The sequence below is a fragment of the Protopterus annectens genome, chromosome 9.part0 (genome assembly GCF_019279795.1).
Source record: "Protopterus annectens isolate FY-2018-M chromosome 9.part0, PAN1.0, whole genome shotgun sequence".
Classification (NCBI taxonomy): Eukaryota; Metazoa; Chordata; order Ceratodontiformes; family Protopteridae; genus Protopterus; species Protopterus annectens.
The window spans coordinates 1314520643-1314547414 of NC_056743.1; the positions used below are offsets into that span (position 1 = coordinate 1314520643).

At 40.4% G+C, this 26772-nt stretch overlaps 1 protein-coding gene across 1 annotated transcript in view; it reads right to left on the bottom strand.

Moving 5' to 3' along the window:
• Nucleotides 1-1081: 1081 nt before the first annotated feature.
• The window catches only part of LOC122812036 (prosaposin-like), a 50142-nt gene continuing 24451 nt past the window's right edge, over nucleotides 1082-26772 (bottom strand). Inside the window, exons 3-5 of the mRNA XM_044084282.1 lie at nucleotides 21769-21870; nucleotides 7964-8150; nucleotides 1082-2716 (exon numbers count right to left, since the gene is read on the bottom strand). Coding sequence (XP_043940217.1) covers nucleotides 7986-8150; nucleotides 21769-21870 — 267 coding nt within the window. The 3' untranslated portion in view covers nucleotides 1082-2716; nucleotides 7964-7985. The remainder of the gene's footprint in view (nucleotides 2717-7963; nucleotides 8151-21768; nucleotides 21871-26772) is intronic.

The window sequence follows — 26772 nt, forward strand, 5'->3', positions numbered from 1 at the left end:
AGCTTTTAAATATTTTTCTTATAAACTTAGAAAGTTGCTAGAGTAATAGGGTTTGTGTTAACATACATATTCTGAAGGATTTGAAGTCATTCAAATGTATATCATTATTTTGTTGGCTTCAATCCTTAGATCATCCCAATGATTTTCCAGAAAATCACACATTTTATGAGGAACACACCAAAAATAAGACTTAAAAATCCGGAAATTCTGTGAAAATCTGGACAGTTGAGAGGTATGTGTATTACTTGTTGTTATTTGTAGAGACTTTATTAATTATAATCATATGAATGATATTTCCTGTTGATGTGGTAATGGTTAATCTGTATTTAGAAAATTTAAAAGTATCTTAGAGTATGGAAGAAATGACAGTGGAGCTAATAAAGTAGGCTTGATAATTACAAAGTTAATTTTTTCAAACTGCAAAGACTGACATATGATGCTGAAATGCACTTAGGGCTGTAGAAAATAAGGACTCCTAAGCAAAACCTCCAGGTCCCCATTGTTTCAGGTTAATAGCTTTTTTTCTCTGATGTTGTTGTTGTTTTTCTTTCAGCTTTTCCCAGTTAGGGATCACCACAGTGGAACTTTGGTCCGCTAATGATTGGCAGCAGATTTTTACAGTGCCGAGGTGCCAGATCAATGCACAACCTTCAACGAAGGCATGCCCATTCATGCATGTCTGTCGAATGCTACTCGACCGCGGGGAGGACAGTTTTTTCTCTGATAAACCATGTTAATTCAGAATGGACTTGTAAGGAAACACAATGTTAACACATTGTAAAGTTGCATCCTGCACTTCTATATCCATAAGAACCCCATGGAAGGGAAGAAATAATTTACCAAGGGGAGTAGTCATCAAAGAACCTGACAAAAGAGGTGCTTCATTCCAACTCAGGAGCAAGTGCTATAGCTGGGTTCAGCTGCCTGAGAACAGATGCATAACAGTACAGCCCTGGCCCTTCTAAAATAATTACTGCAATTAAACAGTAGGGTTAGCTCAAATTGATATTGCTCTCAACTGTCTGAAATAACCAAAATAAATGCAGTGATTCTTATCAAGTAATAACAATGCAACTCCATCTTCAGATAAAATGTTTTACATTTATTGTTCCAAAACAACAGCAAAGCATGATATTACATCACTTTTGTACAACTGCCTTTACTAACACAAGTGGACACTTTATGTTAACCTGAGTTTTGTTTATTCTGCTTCACCGGTATGCCAGTAATCTATATGCATACCCATGAGGTCCACTATTCTATCCGTTCAATTTTCTGTATTTTACAATATTTTATAGGTTCACATCTAGCTTTACCATGGAACCCAAGTAGGTAGGTAAGCTGTATTTATTCATAATCTTGTCTTGAATTCTGAGCAGACTATCCATAAATTCAACAAAAGTAAGAGAAATTTTCCTTTATTGATTTAGTAATGACAAAACTGTAGTCCTGAGTGTAATGATGATCTAATAACTAAACCATATGCAGTCTTACATACCACACACATGATTTCTAAAATCTGATACACTGAGCATGTAAAGAAGGAAACATCATTATAATGAGTGCCAAATGTCAGAAGGGAAATGAAGCAAATGAATCCAATACAGTGCCACACAATAAAAAATTCCAGATAAAGAATGCATTTTATTTATTGGGTTACTAGTTCATCCATTTTGATGAAAAGCTATACAGCCTTTGATTCCTATTCCATGGCAGCCACTAAATGAAAATATCACCTTCACGATCATGAAAAGAGGTGCAAATACACATATTATTGCCTATGAGATTTTAGGTTCAACTCCCTCTACTCTTACACTATAACCTTAACTAAATCTTCTGATGTACCCCTTATGAAATAAAAAGCGCCTTTCTGAAACTTATTATCTTGTTAATTATAGCATTCACTGGTTGCAGCTCTTAAACAATATTATAGACTTTGGCATTATGGGGAAGACAGCAAGAGTACTGTCTTAATTAATCCATAGCGATCAGTGACATTAGGTACAATAAAACAAATGCCAGAATCAGTATTAAATTCCAATCTTTGTAACTGTTGTGCAGGAACACTACTACAGGTTCTACTTATTTATTCCCCAAGTATATCCACAATCAATTGTGAAATACAGTATAAACAGTATACTCTTAAACACCCATACATCTCAAAATTATATACAAGCCTACAGGATTAAAAAAAAATTATTATTCTAAATTTCACCTTCTACTTTCCCCAAATAAACCCTTCCTACTTCATATCCTAACTACATCCTCATCCTCAGTAATTGAAATCCCTCTCTTTCTTACATCTGAGAAATGATTCTCCTACAATTTTCATAGTAGTACATCTCCTGCTTGTACACATAACATAATGCCATTGTCCATTACCTTCACAATGTGCCTGTATTTAAAATACTGTGACGGTATCTCCCTTCCAGTTGTACCACAGAATACCCTCCGTTGGTGGCCTCTACATCATTACCTAAACATAACTGTACGGGCTATTGGTGTCTGTACACCAGCTTAACAGGGTTTTTGTTTAAAATAGCTACTCAGATTTTCTTGCAAAGAAACTACAAAACACATTTTAAAAATAAAACAGACAGTGCAGCAATACATGTAAAATAGTGTAGTCCGAGACTTCTTTTCACTCCATAACATGGTGCATTAGTGACAGACGAAAATGCAGTGGTAACACAAACACTGGGGAAAGCTTCAAAGTCTAAAACAGAAAAAAATACAATACTTTAGTACTGGCATATCAGAATTATAGTCAAACATATATGCTTTTTGAAGGAGTAGGAACAATCAAATTATTTTAATCTGGTCTTTCAGTACTTCTTGCAGAAGATGTGTTTTGCCAAATAAAAGTGCCATGCTTAAAGTCTGTTTTAAAATCCACTGTTAGAGTATTGCTGTAATATTGTAAAAGGTGAAATCTTAAACAGATACTTCAAACTCCATGCTAAGCTGCAATCATTGTTTTCTATATCACTGACCTTTGATGACCACAAATACAGCAGCTAAAAGACCACATAACAATTAGGATAATACGTTAGTGAAGACTATAGAAGGAAACTCAGTTCTTCATTTAGTCACAGAATATGGGGTGGGATGTGGAAATACAATGTTAGTGGGTACTGAGACAACAATGTTAGACAATGAATAAGAAATGAGAAGGTCAATTAATAAACGATTATTAAATTGAATATGTGAAAGACAAAGTTTGGGGGCACTACAAGGGCAGTGTTTTACATGGGGTATGTGCTAACAGAGCAATGCTAAGAGGTAAAATGCTGACTAGTGGAAAAGAAAAGGACAATCTTAGTGATAGGATAAGTTCCCAACGACAATGTTACCGATAGGATAAGTGCTTGAGGACAATGTTAGTGATAGGATAAGTACCCAAGGGCAATGTTAGTGACAGGATAAGTACCCAAGGGCAATGTTACTGATAGGATAAGTTCCCAAGGACAATGTTACTGATAGGATAAGTACCCGAGGACAATGTTAGTGACAGGATAAGTACCCGAGGACAATGTTAGTGACAGGATAAGTACCCAATGGCAATGTTAGTGACAGGATAAGTGCCTGAGGACAATGCCAGTGATACAGTGACTACAGTATTGGAAGTATCAGGAGAGTAACACTGAGGGATACTTAAATGATGTGTTAAGAGATCAGATGACACTTTGGGCACAACATCAGAGAGTAATAACTGAGTAATAATTTTAGAGATATGATTTTTGGAAAGACAAACTTGGAAATAGAGATGGGACAGTATCTGAGGATCTAGGATCAGGCAGCTGGGGTACAGGAGAGCAATGTAAAGGGGAACACTAGACAACACTTTATCTTCCCTCTTAGAGACAATATTCCATGGAGTACATTGCAACAGTTTATTCTGAGCCATTTCTTTAAACCATATTGCCAAACAGATAATCTGTTAGTGCAGAGGGAAGATACCATCCACTCTGACCATGACTAGGGTTTGCTTTGCTGAATGTTCAATGGAAGGATGACTGGGATGCAGAGAGGAAAATTAATGACTTCATTTTTCAGCATGCCTTTTCCAAGAGCAATACAAGAGTTCTTTCACAGGTATGTTATTCTGACATAATTACTTGTGTTTTCCTCAACATTTGTGGCTTCTCCTGTTCTTTTACAAAATATCTTAACCATCAGAAACAGAAAGAGAATTCCTTGACTGTTTCCATTAACTTGTTACAAAATATCATTGCTACTTATTCATGCAGTCTTCAATCTCCCTATAACTCTCTTCTGCCCTACCTACCTATTGTTGTTGTAGCTTGTGCTAATTGTACTAATTCTCACACAACCCCTGTGCACTACCTCTTGTGAGTTATATACCTTCTGCATATCACTTTTGCATTTCTCGCAGGAAATGTTTGTTTCCATACTTAATACCACCCAGCCATTCTTTCTAATGACTAATATATTTCCCTGATTTGCCCACTTCCATAAAAAAAAATCACCTCACACCCTTTCATGCATCACAGCCAATAAAGGAAAAAAAATTGTACATTTCCTGTATCAGCCTTCCAATAATCCATCCTCTTTGTTTTAAATCAGTTCTTTTAGCTACAGATAGTACAATCAACTTGTCTGCTTTAATACTAACTGTCACTCGTCCAGTCAGGATAAAACAGACAACTAGTTGTAGGTTCAGTTCAAGCAACTTTATTATATACAAACACATCAGGATTAGGACTTAGTAACTTAAACTTTAATTTTATAAACAGACAGACTACTGCACACATGCATGTTAACACTCTGGCTGTTCTCTCAAAATGGCACTGCTCTTTGCACGTGTTCACTATTTATATGCACATGCCTACATATGGAAATGCTTCTTAAAGTTACAACACACGCTCTGTTCTACATGGCTCCATTTTTACATTTGTGGCATTTCTGACCAAATGCTGAACATTTCTCTCTTTTAGATTGATGATTGGCACCACAATTGCGACAGTTAACAATAAAACTTGACTTGGGATTTTCTGACCACCCTTGTACTGCACTGAGCATGTCCTTTTTATTGAGCTAGTCTTAGAACTTGCTAGAAAGTTAAAGATTCTCCTTGGAAAGCCAGGAGGGGCTGCAGCTGCCATGTGGTTAGGCCTCTTTCTGTCAGCCACGTGCTGCATGTGGTCTACATTTGTTTTAGAGGCTGCTAAAACCATGCTCATCACTTGCAAGCATACTCGTGTGCCTTTCTGTAAGCTCATGGATTTCACAAATCTCTATACCCTTGCTCAACGTTAAGTTACTGTCATGAAGCAAAATCTTTCTCACTGTAGCACTATTAATACCACACACAAGCCTGTCCTTTTTCAAGTCATCTTTCAACTCTCCAGATCAGCACATTTTAGCTTTATTTCTCAAGTCAGTGATATAAGCTGCAAAAGTTTCACCTGGCTTTTTGTCTCTTGTATAAAATAGGTGCGTCTCTGATGTAATATTTGTCTGGGGGTTGCACATTTCCCTAAATTTGCATTTCAAGCACTCAGGATCCTCTCTTGATTCAGCTGACATGACAATATGGTGGTTTCCCCTTCTCCTGCATATACTGCTGGTGCATACACAAATGAACGCTCTCTTTCAATGGCCTCTGATCCTGCTAAGTTAAGAAAAATGAATGACCTAGTACATGCATCTCTGTCTGAAAAAGCTGCTTGTATGAAAATGTCATATTCCTGCTCAAATGCTCTCCAATTCTCTGTAATATTATGATCTAACACTAGTGGACTATGTCTGTGAAATGTCTCTGCCATACCAACACACCTTGAAATCATGTAAGAACATATACACATATATTGCCAAAACTTTGTGCCAGAATTTGTGACTATGTCCAATAGCATAATAAACTCTTTGAAACAACTGTATTTTGTGAAATAAGCCTCCATACCACAAGAACACTTTGAAACCACTGTACTCTGCAAAACCAGTCCTTATCAGTGTAAGAAACACTTTGAAATGGCTGTACTTTATGAAATAAACTGTACACAGCACAAGAAGCTCAGAGTAAGAAACACTTCAAAATGGCTGCACTTTGCAAATGAACTGTATACAGCACAAGAAACATTTTGAAATGGCTGTATTTAGTAAAATAACTGTACAGTGTAAGAAACACTTTATAATAGGGGCACTCTGTGAATAAATGTACACAGGACAAGAAACTTTTTCAAAAGGGCTGTATTCTGACTGCACTTTGCAAAATAACTGTACTTTGCACTCAGTAAACTCTTTGAAATAATTACCCTGTAATAAAGCACACACTGCTAATACTTTGCACACTCTGAGATATTTCGAGCAACTCTAGTTATGCTTTGAATGGCATGGTTGTTTTACTAAAAAACAAGCAGTCTCCTTGATTTTCTAAGCTTATTGTGCCCTTTATTGTAGTTATTATGCCCTTATAACCTCTTATCATGCTCTTTGTACTTTTCTTGTGATCATTTTGCCTTAAACATGATTGCTATAAAAATACAGGTAATTCTGAGCCCCATATAAGTATTTTTGATAATTTTATCAAATATCATGGTTTCAAACATTTCATGTGTTTTATGCCTTTCATTTGATTAATAATATGTTTTGTGCTACTCGTTTGCTTAATAATGTGTTTTGTGCTTTACAAATGCCTCATATTATTTTCTTTGCAAAAGAAATCATTTGTGCAAGTTCTAGTTACCTGAAATTCATTTCTGGTCTTTTTTAATCTTTTGAACACATGTATCACCCAGCCTGCTCAATATACCTTCGCCATCATGTCTACACCTCATGGCTTGAAGAAGTTACACTCTCAATCCCAGTTCTGACACCAAGTCACTCGGCCGATCAGGATAAAACAGAAGAATAGCTGTGGGTTCAGTTCAAGCAGCTTTATTATATACAGACACATCAGGATTAGGACTTAATAACTTAAACTTAAATAAACTTATAAACAGACTGACTACTGCACACATGCATGTCAACACTCTGGCTGTTATCACAGTAAACAATGAAGAGAATATGAAGACAATGTCCCTTTCTGAGAAAAACTTCAAAATACAATAAACAAACTCGAGAGGAGGCTCCATGGTTCAGGTTAACACTTAATTAAAATAAAACAATAAAAAGATAAAAAGTGTGAGCGCTTTCACGTTCAGTGATACGAATGCTTCTTCAGACATATTTTAATAAAACACGACCTCAGTTTAAATACTGATGGCTACCAATCATGTTTCCACTCTAATTAACATATTAATGATGAAACTGTTACCAAATTCTCTGGTTGTTCTCTCAAAATGTTACTGCTGCCTGCATGTGCTCACTATTTATATACATGTGTGTACACTTGGAAATGTTTCTTAAAGTTACAACACATGCTCTGCTCTATAGTAACAATTTAATAAAGTCTATCCCATTGCTGCCCTCAGTCCTAGATTCCTATGATGCATCCTAGAGTACTAAGCGGTATATCTGATTAATGTAGGATATGACAAATTATTACCATCTATCCCAGGTTATTTTCACTGTAACCCATATTACTTTCCTGTATCACTCTCTAAATGTAGATATTCCACGTTTATCAGATATTTCGTATGTCCCAGCACTGCTGATAATGATCTAGTAAATGTAGACTAGTACTCAATCTATTCCTTTTCCATTTAGTCAATAAAAGTCTTTGCTGCATATGTTTGTATTCTTCAGTTTATTGGCCTGTTCCTCAGAAAAGTTATTGCTTATATAATTGAATTTCTACTGTGTATGTTTGTATTCCTTTGTTTCTCTGAATACTGTCCAGTAATGTTGCATTCTATGTTTGTTCTATTTAGTTTATCTGGCTCCTATTCAGTAACGTTACTGACCATGTTTGTATTTAAGGTTTCTGCAGTTGTATCATGCTCCTAGCAGTCTAAATGATTTGCTATCCAGAGCATACCACACAGCTCTCGGGGTATCCTACCTGTTGCTAGCTTGGGAAGGCTCTAGCATTGTGAGATGTTGGTGCAGATAGTCTTAGCATCCTCCTTATTCTTAAGGGATTCTACGATGGAATCGACATTTGAATCCACAAAGCTGTGACAAAGCTTCTTGTCCTTCTTCTTAAATTTGTCATCACAGACAGCATTCACTGCATCTTTGATTTCTTCCTAGAGCAAGAAAAAGGAAAATACAATCTTAGAAATAAGATTTCCAAAAACAATTTTACTTATATATAAATTTAGTGCAAGTTGGTTGTTTAGGCAACCACTTTTACTTTAGCTTGCTGTGCCTTTCTTTAAATTGTTTTACTAGTTTCCTAAGAATGTAAGCCCACCGCTCTTATTAGAGGTGATCTGAGAATACTATGTGATTAAATAGGGTGTTCAAATACATGGGCGTTGCAAATGGAGTAAGAGTTTTAAACCCAGGGCTATAGAATAAAGGTTGTTAGCTGCTCATTGTCTTAGCCAGGGGTATCAGACTCAAATGGCCACCAGTGTGGTAGGAGGACTATAAAATTCAGATAAGGGCCACAATCTCCAAGACAAATAGAAACACAGGCAGTGACTAAAAACGTAGTATAGTTCCTTCTTCATGTATGATTATTCTGGTTTGAGGGCTGTTTGATGTCAGAGAACCTAAAGAATGCTACCACTATAAATTAGTTTGTGCCGAAGAGTTTGCCATTTATACTTCTTTCATAACCCCTATGGTTCCAGAGATATGAACATTTGTTTGAAATATATACATACACATGCGCGCGCGCATGCACACACACACACACACACACACACACACACACACACACACACACACACACACACACACACACTTGTATGGGAGGGCAACAGTTGTGAGCTGCATTTTTTATAACTTTAGTCTTTTTTATTAGGTATGGAGGGAAGGAAATCCTACAGCATCATTACTAAAATGGGTGCAGCCATGTTTTTTCATAACTGTTCATATTTTCTATATAAGAGGATTTTTATCTGTGAGTATTAATGACAGTATCATAAATAAAAAAATTTGCATAACTGTTATTATTTTAATTATTAGTTCTCTTGTGATCACATATTTGATTACACTCTATTAGTAAGCTTGAATTAATAATCAAGTAGTTTTAACTCAATGTTTAAGTGTGGGGATCATTTCTGGTCATCTAGTTTTCCTGGATCATATGGATTTTATTTAGTTTTACCTTGCCCGACCTTGCAGACAAGAGGAGAACCTTATGTTAATAGACCACCTATAACCCTTTTAGAGTTTTGTATTAGCACTGTAAGGATCCTCAATGTACTGTTTAAAATACATGCTGCATACAGTTCCATTGCCTCTGCAATGTTTCCATTTTATCCACCAGAAACCTCAATCTTTCATCCATGATATGTTCTTCATAGGCAAGCTCAGATATAATTATAGAATAGGTTACTAGATGTCTAAATTCTAAACATATCATACAACTTGGGAGATCTAAGAGAGTCATAACTATCTTGTCTTTCCCTCCTTCAGGCTAGAGGGAAAATTTGAATAAGTTTTTTTGGCTAGGCTTGAAATGGTCTGTAGACTTATGAACCTATAATATTGCATAACACAGATCTGTACACAAGTGTTAGCCTCTACAGACTTCTTTTTATGATTATCTGTTATGTTATTCATATCAACTGTAACAGATAGGTGACTCAGATTACATAGCTTTATCATAAGCACAGCCATGTTTACTGGTGTAATATAAAGATGGTAGTTTAATCTGTCCCATTCAGTTATGCTGAAGTCATGGCAATCCAGCATGAGTGCTGGGAGATATACTGCTCAGTATCAGGACTTTATGCCATATACAGAGGGTATTTATTTTTAAATCCTTGATAGGCAAGCAACCATATATTCATATCTCTCTACTATTCCCAATTTTCCTTCATATTTTTGGTCGGCTCCTAGTAAAATGTATGATTTTTCTATAATTCATTGAACATTGCAATCACTAAATAATGGAAGCGATTTGAGTTACAGGTTTTGTATCCTTCAGTCTATGCATGCTGATGCCAAATCTGTTAGCCTGTCAACTTTTTTATTAAAACATGTTATTCTTTAATTCCTTCCTTATCTTTGTACAGCTTTATCCATGTGAAAAGATGCATTCTTCCAATTTGCCTGAAGGTATCAGTGAGGTGTGTGTAGGTATGTGCATAACAATAATGTCATCAGTTTTTACCTGTGGCACACATAATATTGTCAGGGGCATACACACTCTTATGGATTCCATTAAAAATAACAGTTAACAAGTCATTTTCTATCAGAAATTCAGCATAAAATATGCCACAAAACATCCAGGCCCTTAAGGTTTCTAGAGATCTGACAGCTGCCATACCCAGACTGTATACATCATTTTTTGGCATGACATGGTAGGACAGTGTGGTCATTCTTTCTTTAACTAGAGTCACAAATCTCAGAGGTGTGCCTAGTCAATCACTATAAGTTATGTAAGGACAGTATACTGTTTAGGAGCAATAAGATGGAATACATCACTGTGGCTCTTCTATTTTTCCAGACTATCCAACATCAGACCCATATACAGGCGGCTGTCTTTTGGAGGGAGGAGTAAGGAAGTATGCTGTTAATGTACATCTCGCAGCAACAGGTTGAAATATGTTAATAAGTTTTATTTGTTATTTTAGTTTCATCCCAGCTGTTACCAGAGGGGTAAACCGAAGGTGGTTTTCTTTTGGAGGTAGGGATGCAGAGGCATGCTGTATATACATACCTGTGAAAGACGACACTTGTAATATATGACTGTGGCCATTTGTGCCTTTATATTTATCCTAATCTAGTTCTCTGGGACACACAGGAGGAGCGTATGGGTAGGGAGAAACATTTGTCTTCTCAGTTTATTTTAGCTACTATTTTGTCATCTTTGGACATTAAGCCTTAAACACAACTTATTTCTTGTTTGAAACAAAAATAGGGCTGAATTTCTTGTTCAGGCCATCACTGGATCAAAAGTTTAGAAGAATGGTCTAACTTGAACCTCGGAGAATCGATAACCCCACGGACCACTTTCATTGGCTAAATTCAGTTGGTTTCTACCCAGATATTACAGTGCAGTCTTGATCAGTTGGAACGTGTTGTAAGGATGCAAGAAAAAGTAAAGTCAAAGAGTAAGACAGAATTTCTTTCTTTTAGCATGTTCAAACCATCATTGGATGAAAAGACTGAAGATTGTTTAAAAAAAGCTCTAAAATGTACCTCAAACCATCTAGAAACTCGTGGCTTAACTGAATTATTTCTTCCACAGTTATTACATTACAACTGGTCAGTAAAGATGTATTGAAAGGATGCAGAAAAAGCTGAAAAGTAAGAAAAAATGTAATAAAAAGAAGGTAAAAGTAATGCTAATAGTGTAAGGAGGCCAGGATGGGTAAAAATGAAAAGCACCATGAGATATATGCAGTAGGAAACAGTGGGCAGGGGACTCCATGGAGCCCTTCACTTAGGGTGGCATTTGACATAAGGCCGACACTGATTCCTGATTCCACTGCAATATATACTTACACATAAACATTAGGGGGAATTCACAAAGGTTAACTTTTTGAATTCAGAGGCAGCCCTAAAATGGTACTGCATAGTGTTCCAGCATGAAGATGTGTAGCACTGTGTAGGGCTCACTCTGTGACAAAGCTGGGGGAGAGGCATGTGCTAATTAGCCATGTGATCTCTTTCCTGGAACTGCCACCTGGAAGGCATCTATATGCAGAGCAATTCATTAAATCACTCTGTCATGTACATCACTTTGGCTGGCCCTGCTACATCGTGGTAGTTAATATGACTAAAGGCCATGTTAATCTACTGGCATTTAAAAAAGTACAGGGATAGGGGATGGGGAGTGACCACTAGCTACCAAGGATACTACATTTGTGTTGTAACAGCATTTAAGCTAGTATGGGGATCAGGGGAACCACTAGCCACCAATGATATCATACTTGTATCATAATGGCACTAAAACTGCATGAAGACAGAGCAGTGGGAGAACACTAGCCACCAGGGCTACTACACTTGTGCCATAATAGCATTTAAACTAGTATAGGGATCAGGTCTGAGCAGAAATACTAACCACCTGGGATACTACATTTGTGTTGTAATGACATTTAAACTAGTACAGGGATGGGGGGCTGGAACAGTAGCCATGAAGGATACGACAGTTGTGCTGTAACAACACTTAAACTAGTACAGGGATTGAGGTGGGTGGAACCACTAAACACTAAGGATATGACTAGGAAAATGAGACTGTCCATCTTTCTGTGAGATCCTAGATCTGTCAAAGGAGATGTAGGGAAAGGCAGACAACTCAGGCACAGGTCCCAGAACTGTGGTTTGTGGTTTACTATCAAATGTGCGAACTTACATTTCCTGGCCAAAATATTTTCGAATGCTTGTTTCCAAAGGTTTATTTAAGTGAAAAAATTAATCACAAATCTGTAAAATCGAGTCTAAAATTGGTTTCATCCTTATGCAAGGTGACATTTTTTTTAATTCAGTACTCCGATTGGTTGTATTAGTTCCAACGTTAAGACGTATAATGCACTGCATGAATACATGCATTCAAGTCAATCTGTAAGTGCATTTGTCGGTGAAAAGTCAAAAGCATAAAGGGGTTTCTATTGAAAAGAATTAACACATCAACTGAGAAGAAATAATGCAGGTACATATAGTTGTAATGTTGTTAAGCAGAATTACTTACCAGTTTGTAAGTTATGTATGTATTTACAAAACGATGATTCAGAGTTTATTGAGTTCACTCCTGGTGCAATGAGGAATACTTATGATACTGTAAAATTACAGAAATGATATGAATTGCTCATTGTTGATGGATATCAGTACAATTTAGAAAAGAGTAAAGGTAATAAGAGTTATTGGTGTTGTGTCCATAAAAGTAAATTTACTTGTAAATGACGTTGCATCACCGGAGCTGTATCAGAAGGTAACAGGTTAGAGAAAAATAATAGCCATTATCATGCACCAGATGCTGTTAAACTGGAGGTGTTTAAAGTTCAGGATAGTATAAAAAGACATGCAGAGCAATCTGTGGAGGCACCATGTAAAATAGTGTCAGAAATTCTAGCAAGTACATCAAGTGGCATTGTTAATGAATTGCCTTATAGTTCTGTACTTAAGCCGACTGTATGTAGAGTAAGGCAGAAAAAGAGAATGAATGTGTTTAAGGATGTACGTACATTAAAAGTGTTACAGCCAGAAATACTACCTATTAAAAATGGTTGCTTTATAACTGAACATGCAAGTGATTCAGACGTAAGCGCCAATGCCGTTGTTATTAGTACAGAAAGTAACAAGAATGCTGTGCTCGGTTGACTATATTCTAGTTGATGGCACCTTTCCAATTAGCACAAGGGAATGCAAACAGATTTAGAGTGTTTAGAGAGCAGCAAGTACATGAAAAAAATACCAGTTGTATATGGAATAGTTCCATCTAAGTCCGAGGAGTGCTATGACCAGTTTTGGAAATGTATACTGTCTATATGTGCACACTGCAGTTTAGAATTATGTCCAAAAATTATACTAAGTGATTTTGAAAAGGGGGCTGTTAACACTAATAAGATAAATTTTGTAACTAGCTCAGCAAAAGGATGCTGGTTTCATCTATGCCAAATAATATGAAGACAAATACAAAAGCTGAATTTAGCTTCTGAGTTTGGCACGAGTATGTATTTTGCTATGCTTTGCAAACAAATACCAGATTTAGCATTTCTATCACCTGATGATATATATAGCACTTTTGCTGAAATTGAGAATAATATGCCAGAACTAGGGAAACCATTATGTAATTTTTTTAAGAGAATTATATCATTGGTAGACCTAGGTGTTATGGAAGACAAGGGTCAGCTTCTAAAAGATTGCCACCACTGTTTGATGTTTCTTTTTGGAATCAGTCTGATACGTGTAGTTTTGGTTATCCATGCAGCCAAAATGCCATGAAAGGATGGCATAGACGTTTAAGAAGTTTTATCGGAAAGCAGGAATTGTTTATGCTGGATGCACTGCACCCTATTCAATTGGAACAAAATCGTGCTGAGGATTTGAAAAGTAGATTGATGTCTTGTTTGCCTTCCTCTCCAAAAAGATGCCATTTAATGGATAACTAAAGTATATCTGAATGTTTGCTAGGCCAAAGAGATCAGTTAACACCACATGCATTCATAGAACTAGTTGTTCAACATTGCTCATTTTAGTAATGATTGATATGGTATGCAGACAGCGTACTTTAAAATAAAATAACAGGTTGTATTCTCTTACTTTTCTATATCTTTTAAAGTGTTCGCTACACTATATTGCACTTAATTCACTTAATATGTTTAAAACACCAACCTGGGAATTTTGCAAATGTGCATTAAAAAAAAAATTACAGTACCACAGCTGACTACTCAATGTTTATGATACTACAACATTATAGCTGGAAGTTAAAAGAAAAAAAAAAATAGAAGTTATGTTCTTACCATAACGTTCCATGTTAGTTGTCTTCTTCTCGCCTTCTTTCTTGCTGGATGGGTTCGGAGCCGACCTCGGCTCTGACTCGGCCACTCTAAAAGCTCGAGAGTTGGTTCCACCGGCTCGAGGCTCCCCTTATATCCCACAATGCTAGGCGGTATTACCTCAGATCTCGTTTGTAAGCTAGGCCCAGCCAAAAATAAATCCAGAAATACTGGAAAAAGGAAACACCACCTCTATAAAAGGAGAGGAAGAAGGTGACCTGAAACCTGATGAAGAGATATATGCAAGGTATAGCATATACATATACAATAGAGGTGGAAGAAAGAGAGGTCACAATCAAACTCCTCTAGGTCTGTCCAGGCTAGGGGGAAGGAGGGTGGGACGCAAGAAAGAAGGCGAGAAGAAGGCAACTAACATGGAACGTTATGGTAAGAACATAACTTCTATATGTTAAGTTGTCTATCTCGCCTTCATTCTTGCTGGATGGGACCGCGTCCCTAGCACCTTGTCCCGGGTGGCCTATCGGAACAGACTCTTGAGAACAGTGGAACCAAAATTAGCTCTATGTCTAGAAGCTAGATCCAACTTATAATGAGAAATAAAAGTGTGAGGAGTAGCCCATGTAGCTGCTGTGCAAATGGTATCAATAGGCAGCCTGTCTTGGAAAGCTATAGAAGTAGCCAAAGCTCTAGTCGAATGGGCCTTTGGTTTGTTAGGCAACTTTTGGTGTCTAATTTCATACACAAAGGAAATCAGGGATGTTAGCCATCTGGAAAGTGATACCTTCGAAACTGAAAGGCCCTTTCTGCCTTCTGCATAAGAGACAAACAACTGGTCAGTTTTTCTGATCTGTTTGGTCCTATCCAAATAATACCTTAATTGACGATGGACGTCTAGCCAATGCAATTTTTGTTCAGACCTGTTAGAAAAGTTAGGAAAAAACACAGGGAGGTCAATGTTTTGATTTAGATTTGCCGCAGAGGCTACTTTAGGTAAGAAGGATGGATTGGTCCGTAAGGATACCCTATCCTTATGAAACAAAAGATACGGTGGTCGACTGCTGAGTGCATGAAGCTCTGAGATCCTTCTAGCTGAAGTAATGGCTACCAGAAAGAGAGTCTTCCAGGATAGCAATTTCATTGAACAGGAGGCTGCAGGTTCAAAAGGGGGAAGAATTAAAGATGTGAGAACTAAATTAAGGTCCCAAGAGGGAGGAGGATTTCTTATAGGAGGTCTAAGAAGAAAAACTCCCTTCAAGAAAGCTTTGCAAAGCTTGTGAGACATGATGGCAGAATCTGAGCTGCCCACGTGAAAGTTAGATATAGCTGCCAATTGAACTTTAAGAGTAGAAGGAGATGAACCTGCATGGAAAAGTTCAGCTAGAAAATCAAGGACTATATGGATGGAAGCAGTGAAAGGATCTATGTCCCTTCCTTGAGCCCAATAGGCGAAATGTTTCCACTTACTAAGATAAATCTTCCGAGTGGAAGATTTATGGGAAGCTATCAAAATATCTCAAACAGAGTGAGATATTTGAGGAAGCCTGGCTAAGGTTGGAACCGGAGGAACCAAGCAGTGAGGTTCAGAGAGGGGAGGGAGCGATGTAACTGACCCGACTGATGGATCAAAAGATCTGGAACTAGGTCCAGATGCCAGGGTTGCTCCAACAGAAATTGATGTAGAAAGGGGAACCAAACCTGTCGAGGCCAGTAAGGAGCAATGAGGATCAATGAGGCCTTCTGAGCGATAGCTTTCTGTATCACTTGAGAGATTAGTGGGAAGGGGGGGAATGCATACAGAAGTCCCCGGGGCCAAACTTGGACTAGAGCGTCTCTGCTGGGCTGGCCTGGTAAGGGGAAGAGGGTGAAAAAATTTTTGCACTTGCTGTTTTGGGGAGTAGCAAAAAGGTCGCAGCAAGGCTAACCCCACTTGAGAAAAATTCTCTCCAAGATAGAATCTTTCAGAGACCACTCGTGAGGCATGAGGATAGCTCTGCTCAATTTGTCCGCGATAAGATTGGACTTCCCGGGGATGTGCATTGCTATCAGAAACCGCTGAGAAGAAATCACCCATTGCCACAGTCTGAGTGCTTCTCGACATAGGGGGTAGGACCTGGTTCCGCCTTGTTTGTTGATATACCACACTACAGACATGTTGTCTGTCTGAATTGCTATCGTTCCCAAGGGAAGAGAGTCTTGAAGGGCTTGCAATGCTAGAAGCACTGCTCTCATCTCTAGAACATTTATATGCAAGTGGCGTTCAACTGGTTGCCAAATGCCCTGGACTGTTCTGCCCTGATAATGCCCCCCCCCCACCCGATCAGGGAAGCGTCCGTTGTCAGAGTAGCAACCGGAGGGGGAAGGACAAAGGGTCTTCCTAGGAAGAGCTGGGGGGAAGAAATCCACCAAAGAAGATGATTCTTGCATGCTTGCGTAATCACAATGGTGTGGGACATCGGAAGATGTTGGTATGACCATTGTGTGAAGAGCATCCATTGAAGGATTCTCATGTGAAATCTGGCTAATAGAAGTAGAGGGATAGCAGCCGCCATAATCCCTAGTACTTTTAGAACTAATCTGACTTTGACTCTGTTGTTGTGGAAGAGAAGGGAGACCAGTTTGTGTATGTCTGCTATTCTTTGGTCTGTGAGCCTCGCAGACATGTTGACTGTGTCTAGATTTGCGCCTATGAAAGTAATAGCATGACAAGGCGACAAAACAGACTTTTCGCAATTTATTGAGATACCTAACTTTTGAAAAATGCGAAAGGTGTAGTCTCTGGCAAGTAGAAGAAGATTCTTGGTAGGAGCTGTGAGGAGCCAGTCGTCTAAGTAAGGAAACACCTGGAATCCTTGACGTCTCAGGTGAGAAGCTATCACTGCCATGCATTTGGTAAACACCTGGGGGGCAGTGGTGAGTCCAAAGGGCAGGGCTCTGAATTGAAAGTGACTGGTTCCCAGCCTGAAGCGGAGGAATCTCCTGGAGCGTCTGTTCATTTTTATATGATAGTACGCATCCTGGAGGTCTATAGAGCACATCCAGTTTTCCTTTCCCAATAGGGGTAGGATGGATTGTAGCGTGACCATCCGAAATCTTGTTTTCTTGACAGACTTGTTCAAGATACTGAGATCCAAAATGGGTCTCCAGTCCCCCTGTTTTCTTTGGAACCAAAAAGAACTTGGAGTAGATTCCGGATCCTTGCTGGTCTGCTGGCACTGGCTGAATGGCTCTTTTTGCAAGCAACTTTGATATTTCCAATGCTGCTTGATCCCTTTGAGCGGGTGGAACATCTGGAAGGGATTTTTTTGATTGATTTGGAATGCGAAAGAACGGAATGGAATAGCCTTCGGAAATGATGGACTGTACCCACTTGTCTTGAGTTAGGGATCGCCAGGCTTCTGGGTACAGTGATAATCTTCCCCCGGCTGCCTCCGAAGGTGGGCAGTCGGGCAACACCTCAGGGGTGCTGGAAGGGCTTATCGGAAAAGGTTTCTCGATTGCCCTGGTTCTGCGGACCCCCCCTGCCTCTAGGGCGACGTCTACCATTATTGTTCCCCCCTCTGCCTCTAGAGGGGAACCGACTCTGTGCGTCAGGCAAAGTCCCTTGAGATTGTTTGCGGAACCACATCTTTCCACTTTTCTGGCCTTTGGGGTAAGGTCTAGAAGGAGTAGAAAAACGGACTCCGACGGCAGAAAGAGTTTTGCCATCTGACTCGCACCTTGTCAAGGTTTCTTTCACTTAAGGACCAAAAAGGGATGATCCATCAAACGGGGAATTAGTGAAAGACGTTTTAAAGGGGTCCGCAAAATTGCATAGCCGCATCCAGGCATGCCGGCGTAAGGCCACACCTGTCCCTGCGGCTCTGCTCGCTCCATCAGCCGCATATGAAAGGAGGCGCATGGAGGAGTTAGCTATAGAGTTTAGGGTAACCAGCTGAGCGTTCATCTTGTCCTGAAAACCCACAGCTGTAGGGTCCTTCAACATCTCACTCGCTTCCTTGATCAAGTCTCTTTGAAGACGAGTGAAATGGCAGAGGTAGTTCAGCGAACGCATAGCAAAGGTCGCTGACGAAAACATCCGCTTCCCGTACCTGTCCATAGACCTAGATTCCTTGTTAGGAGGATGGACAGGCACCGTAGGATCAGCTAGCTCCTTCTTAGTGGCGGCAGCTACCACCATAGCATCCACAGAAACTCCCTTAGTGAGAAATTGTTTCTGCTGGCGCTGTGATAAACTTTGAAGGTCTCCTGGGGGTGGGGTCCACAGAGTCAGGAGCCGTCCAAGCCTTTTTAGCTACCACCTGCATGAGGGGTCAAAGGGGGGGGACACCCAGGAGGTGGAAGGGTGAGAGCCAAACGCCTCAAGATACACAGATTCATCCTCCGAAGGGTTAAGGGCTGGCCAATTTCCCCTCTGTTTCAGGATCTCTAGAATGTCTGCAAAGGAGACATCTTCAGAAGGGGAACGGGGGGAACCCTCGGAATCCTCTAAATCTGTGTCAGAGGTGACAGACTCAGGTGAGTCTATGTGCTTCCTCTTACACTTTCTCTTCCTAGGGGGCTCCCCTGCCAATTCAGGATAGGCCTCGGAAGAGGATGAGATCCCCACAGGGGATTCTTGAGGAGCTGGCTCTCTGCGGTCTGGGATGAGGGAGTGAGTAGACATAACCTGAGGCACCGAAGAGGGAGGGGTGGACGGAGCTGACTGTGGAGTTGAACCAGGTTCCAACACACTCCGCATGACCTCAAACGCACCCCTATCAGGCAGAGCCAGAGGTCCCCGCTCCGAAAAGCTGAAAACCTCTCTCGGCACCGACAGCGATGGCTCCGAGGCCGATGTCGGAGCCGAACTCACCAGCGCCGAAGCACCGAGAGGGAGAGCGGAGTCGGACAAGGGTCCGATGCCACTCACCCCCTCGGAGCCGACGAGGGAAGTCCGGCGCCGAGATTCTTCCAAGGAAGAAATCGGAGCCGACAATGGAGCCGAAGACAATTGTATCGGCTCCGACGGTACCACAGTCTCGGGTCCGAAACGCCCCGGCTCCGAGCTCAAAGGATTCGGAGGAGGAACATTTTGAGGGATAGGGTTAAGCATCGACTGATGAGTCGGGCTCTGTAGCATTTGGGCCAGTGCCTCGGACTTAAGAAGTCGACTCACTACCCTCTGAAGGTCATGATCCGAAAGCCTCGATGATCTAGAGGAGTGAGATCTATGGCTCCGTTCAGACAGCAAGGGAGATGCTGGAGCCGAATGAACGGAGCCAAGGGACGGTGACCTGGACCTCTTTCTAGATGTCAGCTCCGAAAGCCTGATCGGAGCCGACGTAGTAATTTCCAAAACCTCGGCTCCGGCCGGAGCCGAGGGAACCACCGAAGTGGAAGTTAGAGTCTCATCGGCTCCAGCCGGAGCCGATGCAGGAGTAGGTTTCGAAGCCTTAGGCCTCGACTCAGAAGCTGGAGTCGAGGACCTAGGAGCCTTAGAGGGTTTACCCGAAGTAGCAGTAGGGGAACCCTCAGGCTTAAGCAAGCCTCTTAAGATAAGCTTGTTTTTTCTTTCCTGCAGGACTCTAGGGCTGAAGCCATGGCATACAGCACAAGAGTCCTGCAGGTGTAAAGGTCCCAGGCAGTACATACAAGAAGTGTGACCGTCTGTCAGAGACATTTTCTGACAGCACGAGTCACACTTCTTGAAGCCTGAGACCTTTGAATCCTTAGACATTCCTAAGGAAAAAGTGTAACCACCACACACACAAACACACCGATTACACTGTCCACTAAGGTTAACTAAAAAAATTAGTTCTTTTTTTTTTTTTTTTTTTAAATCCCTAAAAAACACATACACTCCACTAATAAGGGGATGGAAGGGCCCAAAGGCCTGAGGGAAGAACTAATAAGTTCTTAAGGAAAAAAGGGGATAAACAGGTATGAAAGGGTCAAAATCCACTAAGTTAAGGGAATTAACTATAAAAAACTAAATTAAAGGGGATTAATTTAACTATAGAGTAATCTATAATAACTGACCTGAAGCCGGTAGAAACAATACACCTCAATCGCTGTAGCGGCAAACGAGATCTGGGGTAATACCGCCTAGCATTGTGGGATATAAGGGGAGCCTCGAGCTGGTGGAACCAACTCTCGAGCTTTTAGAGTGGCCGAGTCGGAGCCGAGGTCGGCTCCGAACCCATCCAGCAAGAATGAAGGCGAGATAGACAACTTAACATACAATGTTTCCAAACCAATAGAATTGCGAAGCTCTTCTACTGTTATCCAATGTATTTCATATGAAAACAGGAAGTACAACTCATACATACATATACAGAATTTGAGGTCCGGTGACACAGTGTGATTTCAAAAACAGTAAATTCGAAAAAAACGTAAAATCATTTCCGACATTTTGATGCAAATTTATTTTAATCTTCGGGTTTTATTTTTCAATTTAAAGGCCAAGCGACCAACTAATTTTCTCTGTTTTGATAGTAGACCATGGTTTCTGTGTGTGTGTGTGTGTGTGTGTGTGTGTGTGTGTGTGTGAATGGGGTGGAGATGCCTATGTCTACATAATGTAGCCACAACAGTATCAGCGAGTGATTGCAACTGTGATTCAAATACCTGCAAATTATCAGATAATGAGGTATTTGCACATTATGCCTAACATGTCCCTGAATCACAAAATACCACGTTATGAGAGCAGGGTCTTTTAGCGTGAGCCCTTTAATGAATCCCCAGGATTATGTATTAGGCTTATTAAGCTGATTTTGAAATTCTTCAGTATATACAAGAGCCATGTGCACCCACACTCATAGCTGACCACAGGAAACAAGTGTCTTAGCATCTTTGCAGCTGTACAGAGACACAGTCACTAACTTACTAATACTTGTCAACAGCAGCATTTTATAAGAACAGGTGGAGAGTCCCTGAAGTTCTTAAAGGAATACTGTTGCATTTCAACTCTTCATCTCACAGGTATAAATATTAGTAGTGCTGGACATTGGCCATCTAAGGGATTTAGTGACAATACAATTTGCTTCTCTTACCCATTGACCATCACTTGGCATAGAATGCTCTGCATTTCACAGTATTTGGCCATGCTGTACACAACTTCAGGTGTATCTCCTGCAGGGAACAGTTTTCAGTATTCATAGTTTGAATGTGACTTTGAGAAGGCACTTATGTTCTAGCATGAAGGAGTCAAGCATTTTGCTTAGCAAATATAAAATAAATGTGAGTCTATCATCAGTCTCTTTGAACAATTTGGCGAAAGAATAGTATACCTAGAAAATGCACTTACCTCCTCCCCTTCAGCAGGCACAGCCTTTATTATTTTCTTCATTATTTGTATGCACTGCTTGCACTTTCTCTTTGGTTTCTCTGCAGATATGAAGAGATCATCCTATAAATGAATAACAGATACCTGGTAAGAATTGTTGCCACAGAATTTAGTGTGTCAGCCACCCTGTATCCTTCTTTAGCATTAATCATGGCATCTGAACAATGAATGGTATCATAATACACTTCTCTTCCCATCAGAACTGCTTTACTGCTGACCCACTGCAACAGACTGTCCACTGCTTCACCTTCCTCACACTCTTAACAATAAGCATTTCATGAGCCTGATAACTGTTAAAAAAATACTCTGGGGTCACTGTTAAAGGAACACACTGAAGCGTATGGCTGATTCATAGCCTAAATGAGTCAAAAAATGAAAAATAACACACCAGCCTTCTTACATTAAAGTTTACAGCTCTCCCTGTAACTGCTATGTAGACTAGTCTATTCTATCTACTTCACGTGCTTTCCTTCTCCTTACTCTTTCACCTCACCTTACCTCTGTTCCTCAAGCATCTGCATTCTTACCTTCCCCTCGCTCTCCTTTTCTTCTTTCTTCTTTTATCCTACTTATATTTACCAAGTACGATGCGAGCTGCCTTTGTAAATGCGCTGTGCTGACTACTTATTGTAATATCTTGTACAATCATCATTATGCTATTCCATTTAATTAGCAATATTTTTGAAAGTGTTTTCTTTGAATTGTGCTATTGTTTTCTATTTTTCTGTTCCTGATTGTACCTGAAAATAGCCCATTTGCATCAGCATTCTATCCAGGTTAACAAAGGAAAATAAAATAATCATAGGATCATAGGAGGTTACTAGGCTAACGGCCCCAGGGCCCTTATAAGCCTAACCAAGTTCAACCTGTGTCCCCAAGGGTGTCTGGTTCAAGCAGAAACTAAAATCAGCAACGAATGCCTCTGTCCAAGAGGGACACAGGTGGAATCCTGGGGTGAATTTCCTGTTACCCATCCAATCGTCCAAAGTATGCTTAAATAGGGCTAATGAGGGGGTTTGTTTAACATTAATAGGAAGGAAGCTTCTTCCAAAGGTGGGAAAACCTTTGTGAGACAAAGTCTGTCTCTCCACCAAGTTCTGTTGATGTCACATACCAGGTTAAGGACCTTTGAGCGAGTGACCTGTGTGCCATTTTACTTGCAAATGTGCAGCATTTCTATTAAAACTGGGTGAGAGATTGCTGTATATGCAAGGCACAGCTTGAGCAGTCTGTATGGCACAGAGTAAAGTGACAATGATTTTAATCTGTCCATATAAGACAGATCTTGAAGACCCTGAATTTTCTTTGTAAGGAACCTTTGTGGTCTTTCCAATTGCTGCAGGTGTTTGGAAAGAAACATACCAAAGGGGGCGTTGTACTCTATTATTGGCCTGATGAGGGAAGAGTACAGGGGCGTTATAACCTCTTTTTTTCTGGAGGCAATGCCCTTATGTGTGAGATGAGTGATTTAAAATTCCATTCTTACCACTGCTGAGACATGATGATCAAAGTTAAGGTTGCTGACAACCTGTGTGCCCAGATCTCTCACCACTGACTGTGTGCTTATGGTATTGCTATTGATGTGGTAGTTTATAGGAACATTACCCTTGCTGAAAGGGATGATAATGCATTTTTTTACATTAAGTTTAAGACAATGACTTTGGCACCAGTCATTGGTTTGTGTAAGACCTTCTTGAAGGATGTTGACATTGCTAGGGGTTTCAATGATCACTCCCAGTTTGCAGTCATCAGCAAACATTGTCAGTCACAGTCCTTTAGTTTTAGCCTGTAGATTCTGAACAGTAGAGGTCCCAGAACTGATCCCTGTGGAAGACCACTGCTTACGGGTCTGCTGGAGGAGGTAGACTCCCTTATGAGTTCTATCAGTGAGCCAGTTGGCAATCCACCTGACAATATATGGGTTGATACCCAGCTGGGTGAGTTTATCAATGATGGCTGAGTGGGTGATTTTGTCAAAGGACTTGGCTAAGTCTGGGTAGGCTGTATGCACAGATGTGCCCTCATCTAGGGGTTTGGTGACTGTCTCAAAGAAGTTCACCAAGTTTAACAGGCATGAACTCCCCCTGACCAAGCCAAACTGGGTGGGGTCAAGCATTTGGAGATTTCCTATATCTTTGTTAATAAGGTCCATGATGATATCATTCCATGGCCTTGCAGATAAGGCTGGTCAGGCTAATGTGTCTATAATTCCTGGGGTCTGTGGATGCACCCACTTTGTGCAAAGGTATGACTGTTGCTGTTTTCCATTCTGCTGGGATGAAGCCAGTGCTTAGGCTGTGACTGAAAAGTGTGCCCAGAGGTGATGCTAATTCCTGCTTTAACCCATGTAGAACACAGCCTGGTATTTTGTCTGGTCCCATAGAAGCTGTATTTTTGGCCTTGGCAATGGCATTTAAGACCTGTTCCTTGGAGATACTAGGTGGGGGACAGGTGTTATGGAAGCTTTGGGGTATATGTGGTAGGGATGGGGAGTGAAGTTTTCACTGAAACTATCAGCCAGCAGGTTTGTTATATCCACAGGTTCTGTATATGTAGTACCATTAACTATGAGTTCAGCACAAATCTGGGCCTTACCTTTGAGATTACAGATGTAACTAAAGAACACCTTGTGGCTATCCTTAGTTAGGGAAGCTAATTTGGATTCGCAGTTAGCTTTGGAAGCCTTCACTAGAAGTCTTATTTGCTTGTTTAAGTTGAGGAGGAAGTGTTTCCAATTGTGAGACCATTTATTCCTACTCTTAGACAGCAATGTCTTTCCCCTGTTGTATAGCCAATTAATGGCAGTTGTCCATAAGGCAGGTTTGTTTTTCCTTGAAGGTCTTGCTTTGGTTATATCAGGTATGGCAGAGTCAATACAATTGTACAGGTGCTTGTATAAAACATTGGTGTATAACTCAGCATAGGTGTCTGCTCCATCAGTGGGGGGGGGGGGGGTTATGAAACTATTTACACTGTCAAGTAAGATGTTGTAATTGGCCTTGGAGAAGTTTTTTAGTCTACTTGTTGCAAAGGGGGGGGGGGTCTTGTGTTATAGTTTCTTCTAGCGAGACTAATTTGTGGTCAGATCTCACTAGGCATGGCCACACACTGAGGGTGGTACAGCAGTCCCCCATGTTGGTGAGCACCAGATCCAGGATGCTTGAGCCCCTTGTGAGTATGTCAACCAGCTAGTCCAGGGAATTTGAGTTAACGAAGTCCAGAAACCTTTGGGCAAGTGAGTTAGAACACATATAATTTACCCAGTCAATGGATGGGTAATTAAAGTCACCCAAAACCAGGGTGTTTGGTTGTTTCTTGATTGACTCAAGTAGATCCAAGTAGGCTGAGTGAATGTCCTCATTTATGGAGGAAGTTCTATAGCTGGGATTTACCTGAAGAGGGGTCTTATGTACAGTCAATTGCACCTGAAGTAATTCAAGGGAATTGTGCTGTTTAACCAATCTAAAGGTGTATTTATCTTTAATGAATATTGATACACCACCTCCTTTAGTTCTCAGGCCTTCATTTTGTGGTCTGAACGTGTGGAAGAGAATGTAACCTGGTATACCTGGGATGCTCTCTACCACCTTAAACCAGGTCTCAGTGACTGCACAAATGTCAGCGTCTTCCTAGATGAGGACTGCTTCCAGTGAGTGCATTACCTGGTTTAGACTCCTAGCATTTAGCAGCATAACCTTGAGGATGTTTTTAGAGGGTACTTTTACATCAGGAATTTTGTTCTTATGACATTGCCTAAAATAGGCATTATGGGGGTGGTAAGAGCCTTAGCCAGTAACCAAAATCCCAGGGGTGATGGATAAAGACCATCTCTGGCAAAGTACTGAGATCTGTCGACCATGTCATCCCAGGCTGACAGATACTGGATCCCCTTTGAATGACACCAGAAACTAAGCCAATTGTTGAAGTCAATAATTTATTGTTTGCATTGAGGTCTCATCCTAGGCAAAGGTAAAATGCTGCTTAAGGCTAGGGACATATCTTCCTGAGGCACATAATCAGAGAGTTCAGTCATGCCTCTCTTCATATAGTACATTGAGGTACGTCTCGAGTCATTCACACCAACTGGACTATCACAGAGTCATAACAGTGCCTGTTATTGAGTGCTTGAGTGCGTGTGTGATTTGGTGGATCCTGGCACCTGACAGACAACTTTCCCTGACTTTTTCCTTATCCATCTTGGTGAGAGGGAAATCTGTGTGTCTCCCAATTGAGTTGCCTATGACTAAGATATTTGTTTTTGTGTTAAGCCTTAGGGGCTTGACTGGTGAGACACTGGTGTGTGATATATTATGTGCACTATGTTCTGCAGAGGGTTTATTATGTGAATCGTGCTTGTGTTTATGTTTGAGAGGTCTCTGATGTTTTGGTAAGCTTCTGGTAAGGACACCTGCATACGTAGGTTTATGTGTTGTTGGTTTGGTAAGTGCAGGAGGTGAGGTGTGCATGCTGACAACCTGCATAGTATCAGATGAACTGACTGGTGAACAAGAGAGCCTGGATTCTAAGTTCTTGATATAGATGTACCTCTTACATAATGAATTTGTGTAGACTAGAAGAGGTGGGTTGTCAGTGTACATGAGGCAATTGCTAAATTCCCTCAGGATGCCCATGTTGAACAAGTTGGCTGGAGCAACTGTGGGAAATTGTCCATAATGCTAGATAAGTTGATGTGGTCAGAAAACAGAGAGAGGACAGGAAGGACCAGGCAAAGTAGAAGACAGGAAAAGTAGACAAAAAATACAAAGGGCTAGTGGGAAGGATCTGTGTTGGTACCTCAGGAGCTTTGCTGAATATATCACCTGTCAGTGAGGGGCAATTGCGAGAACTCACCGATGGAGCACCAGCAGAGTACTAAGGGATAATTTGCAGGCTGAAGTGTTTGCGTCAAAAAACTGCCAGCTGTGCCCACTGTTGCACGACAAAACACGGTGCTTATGTAGCACA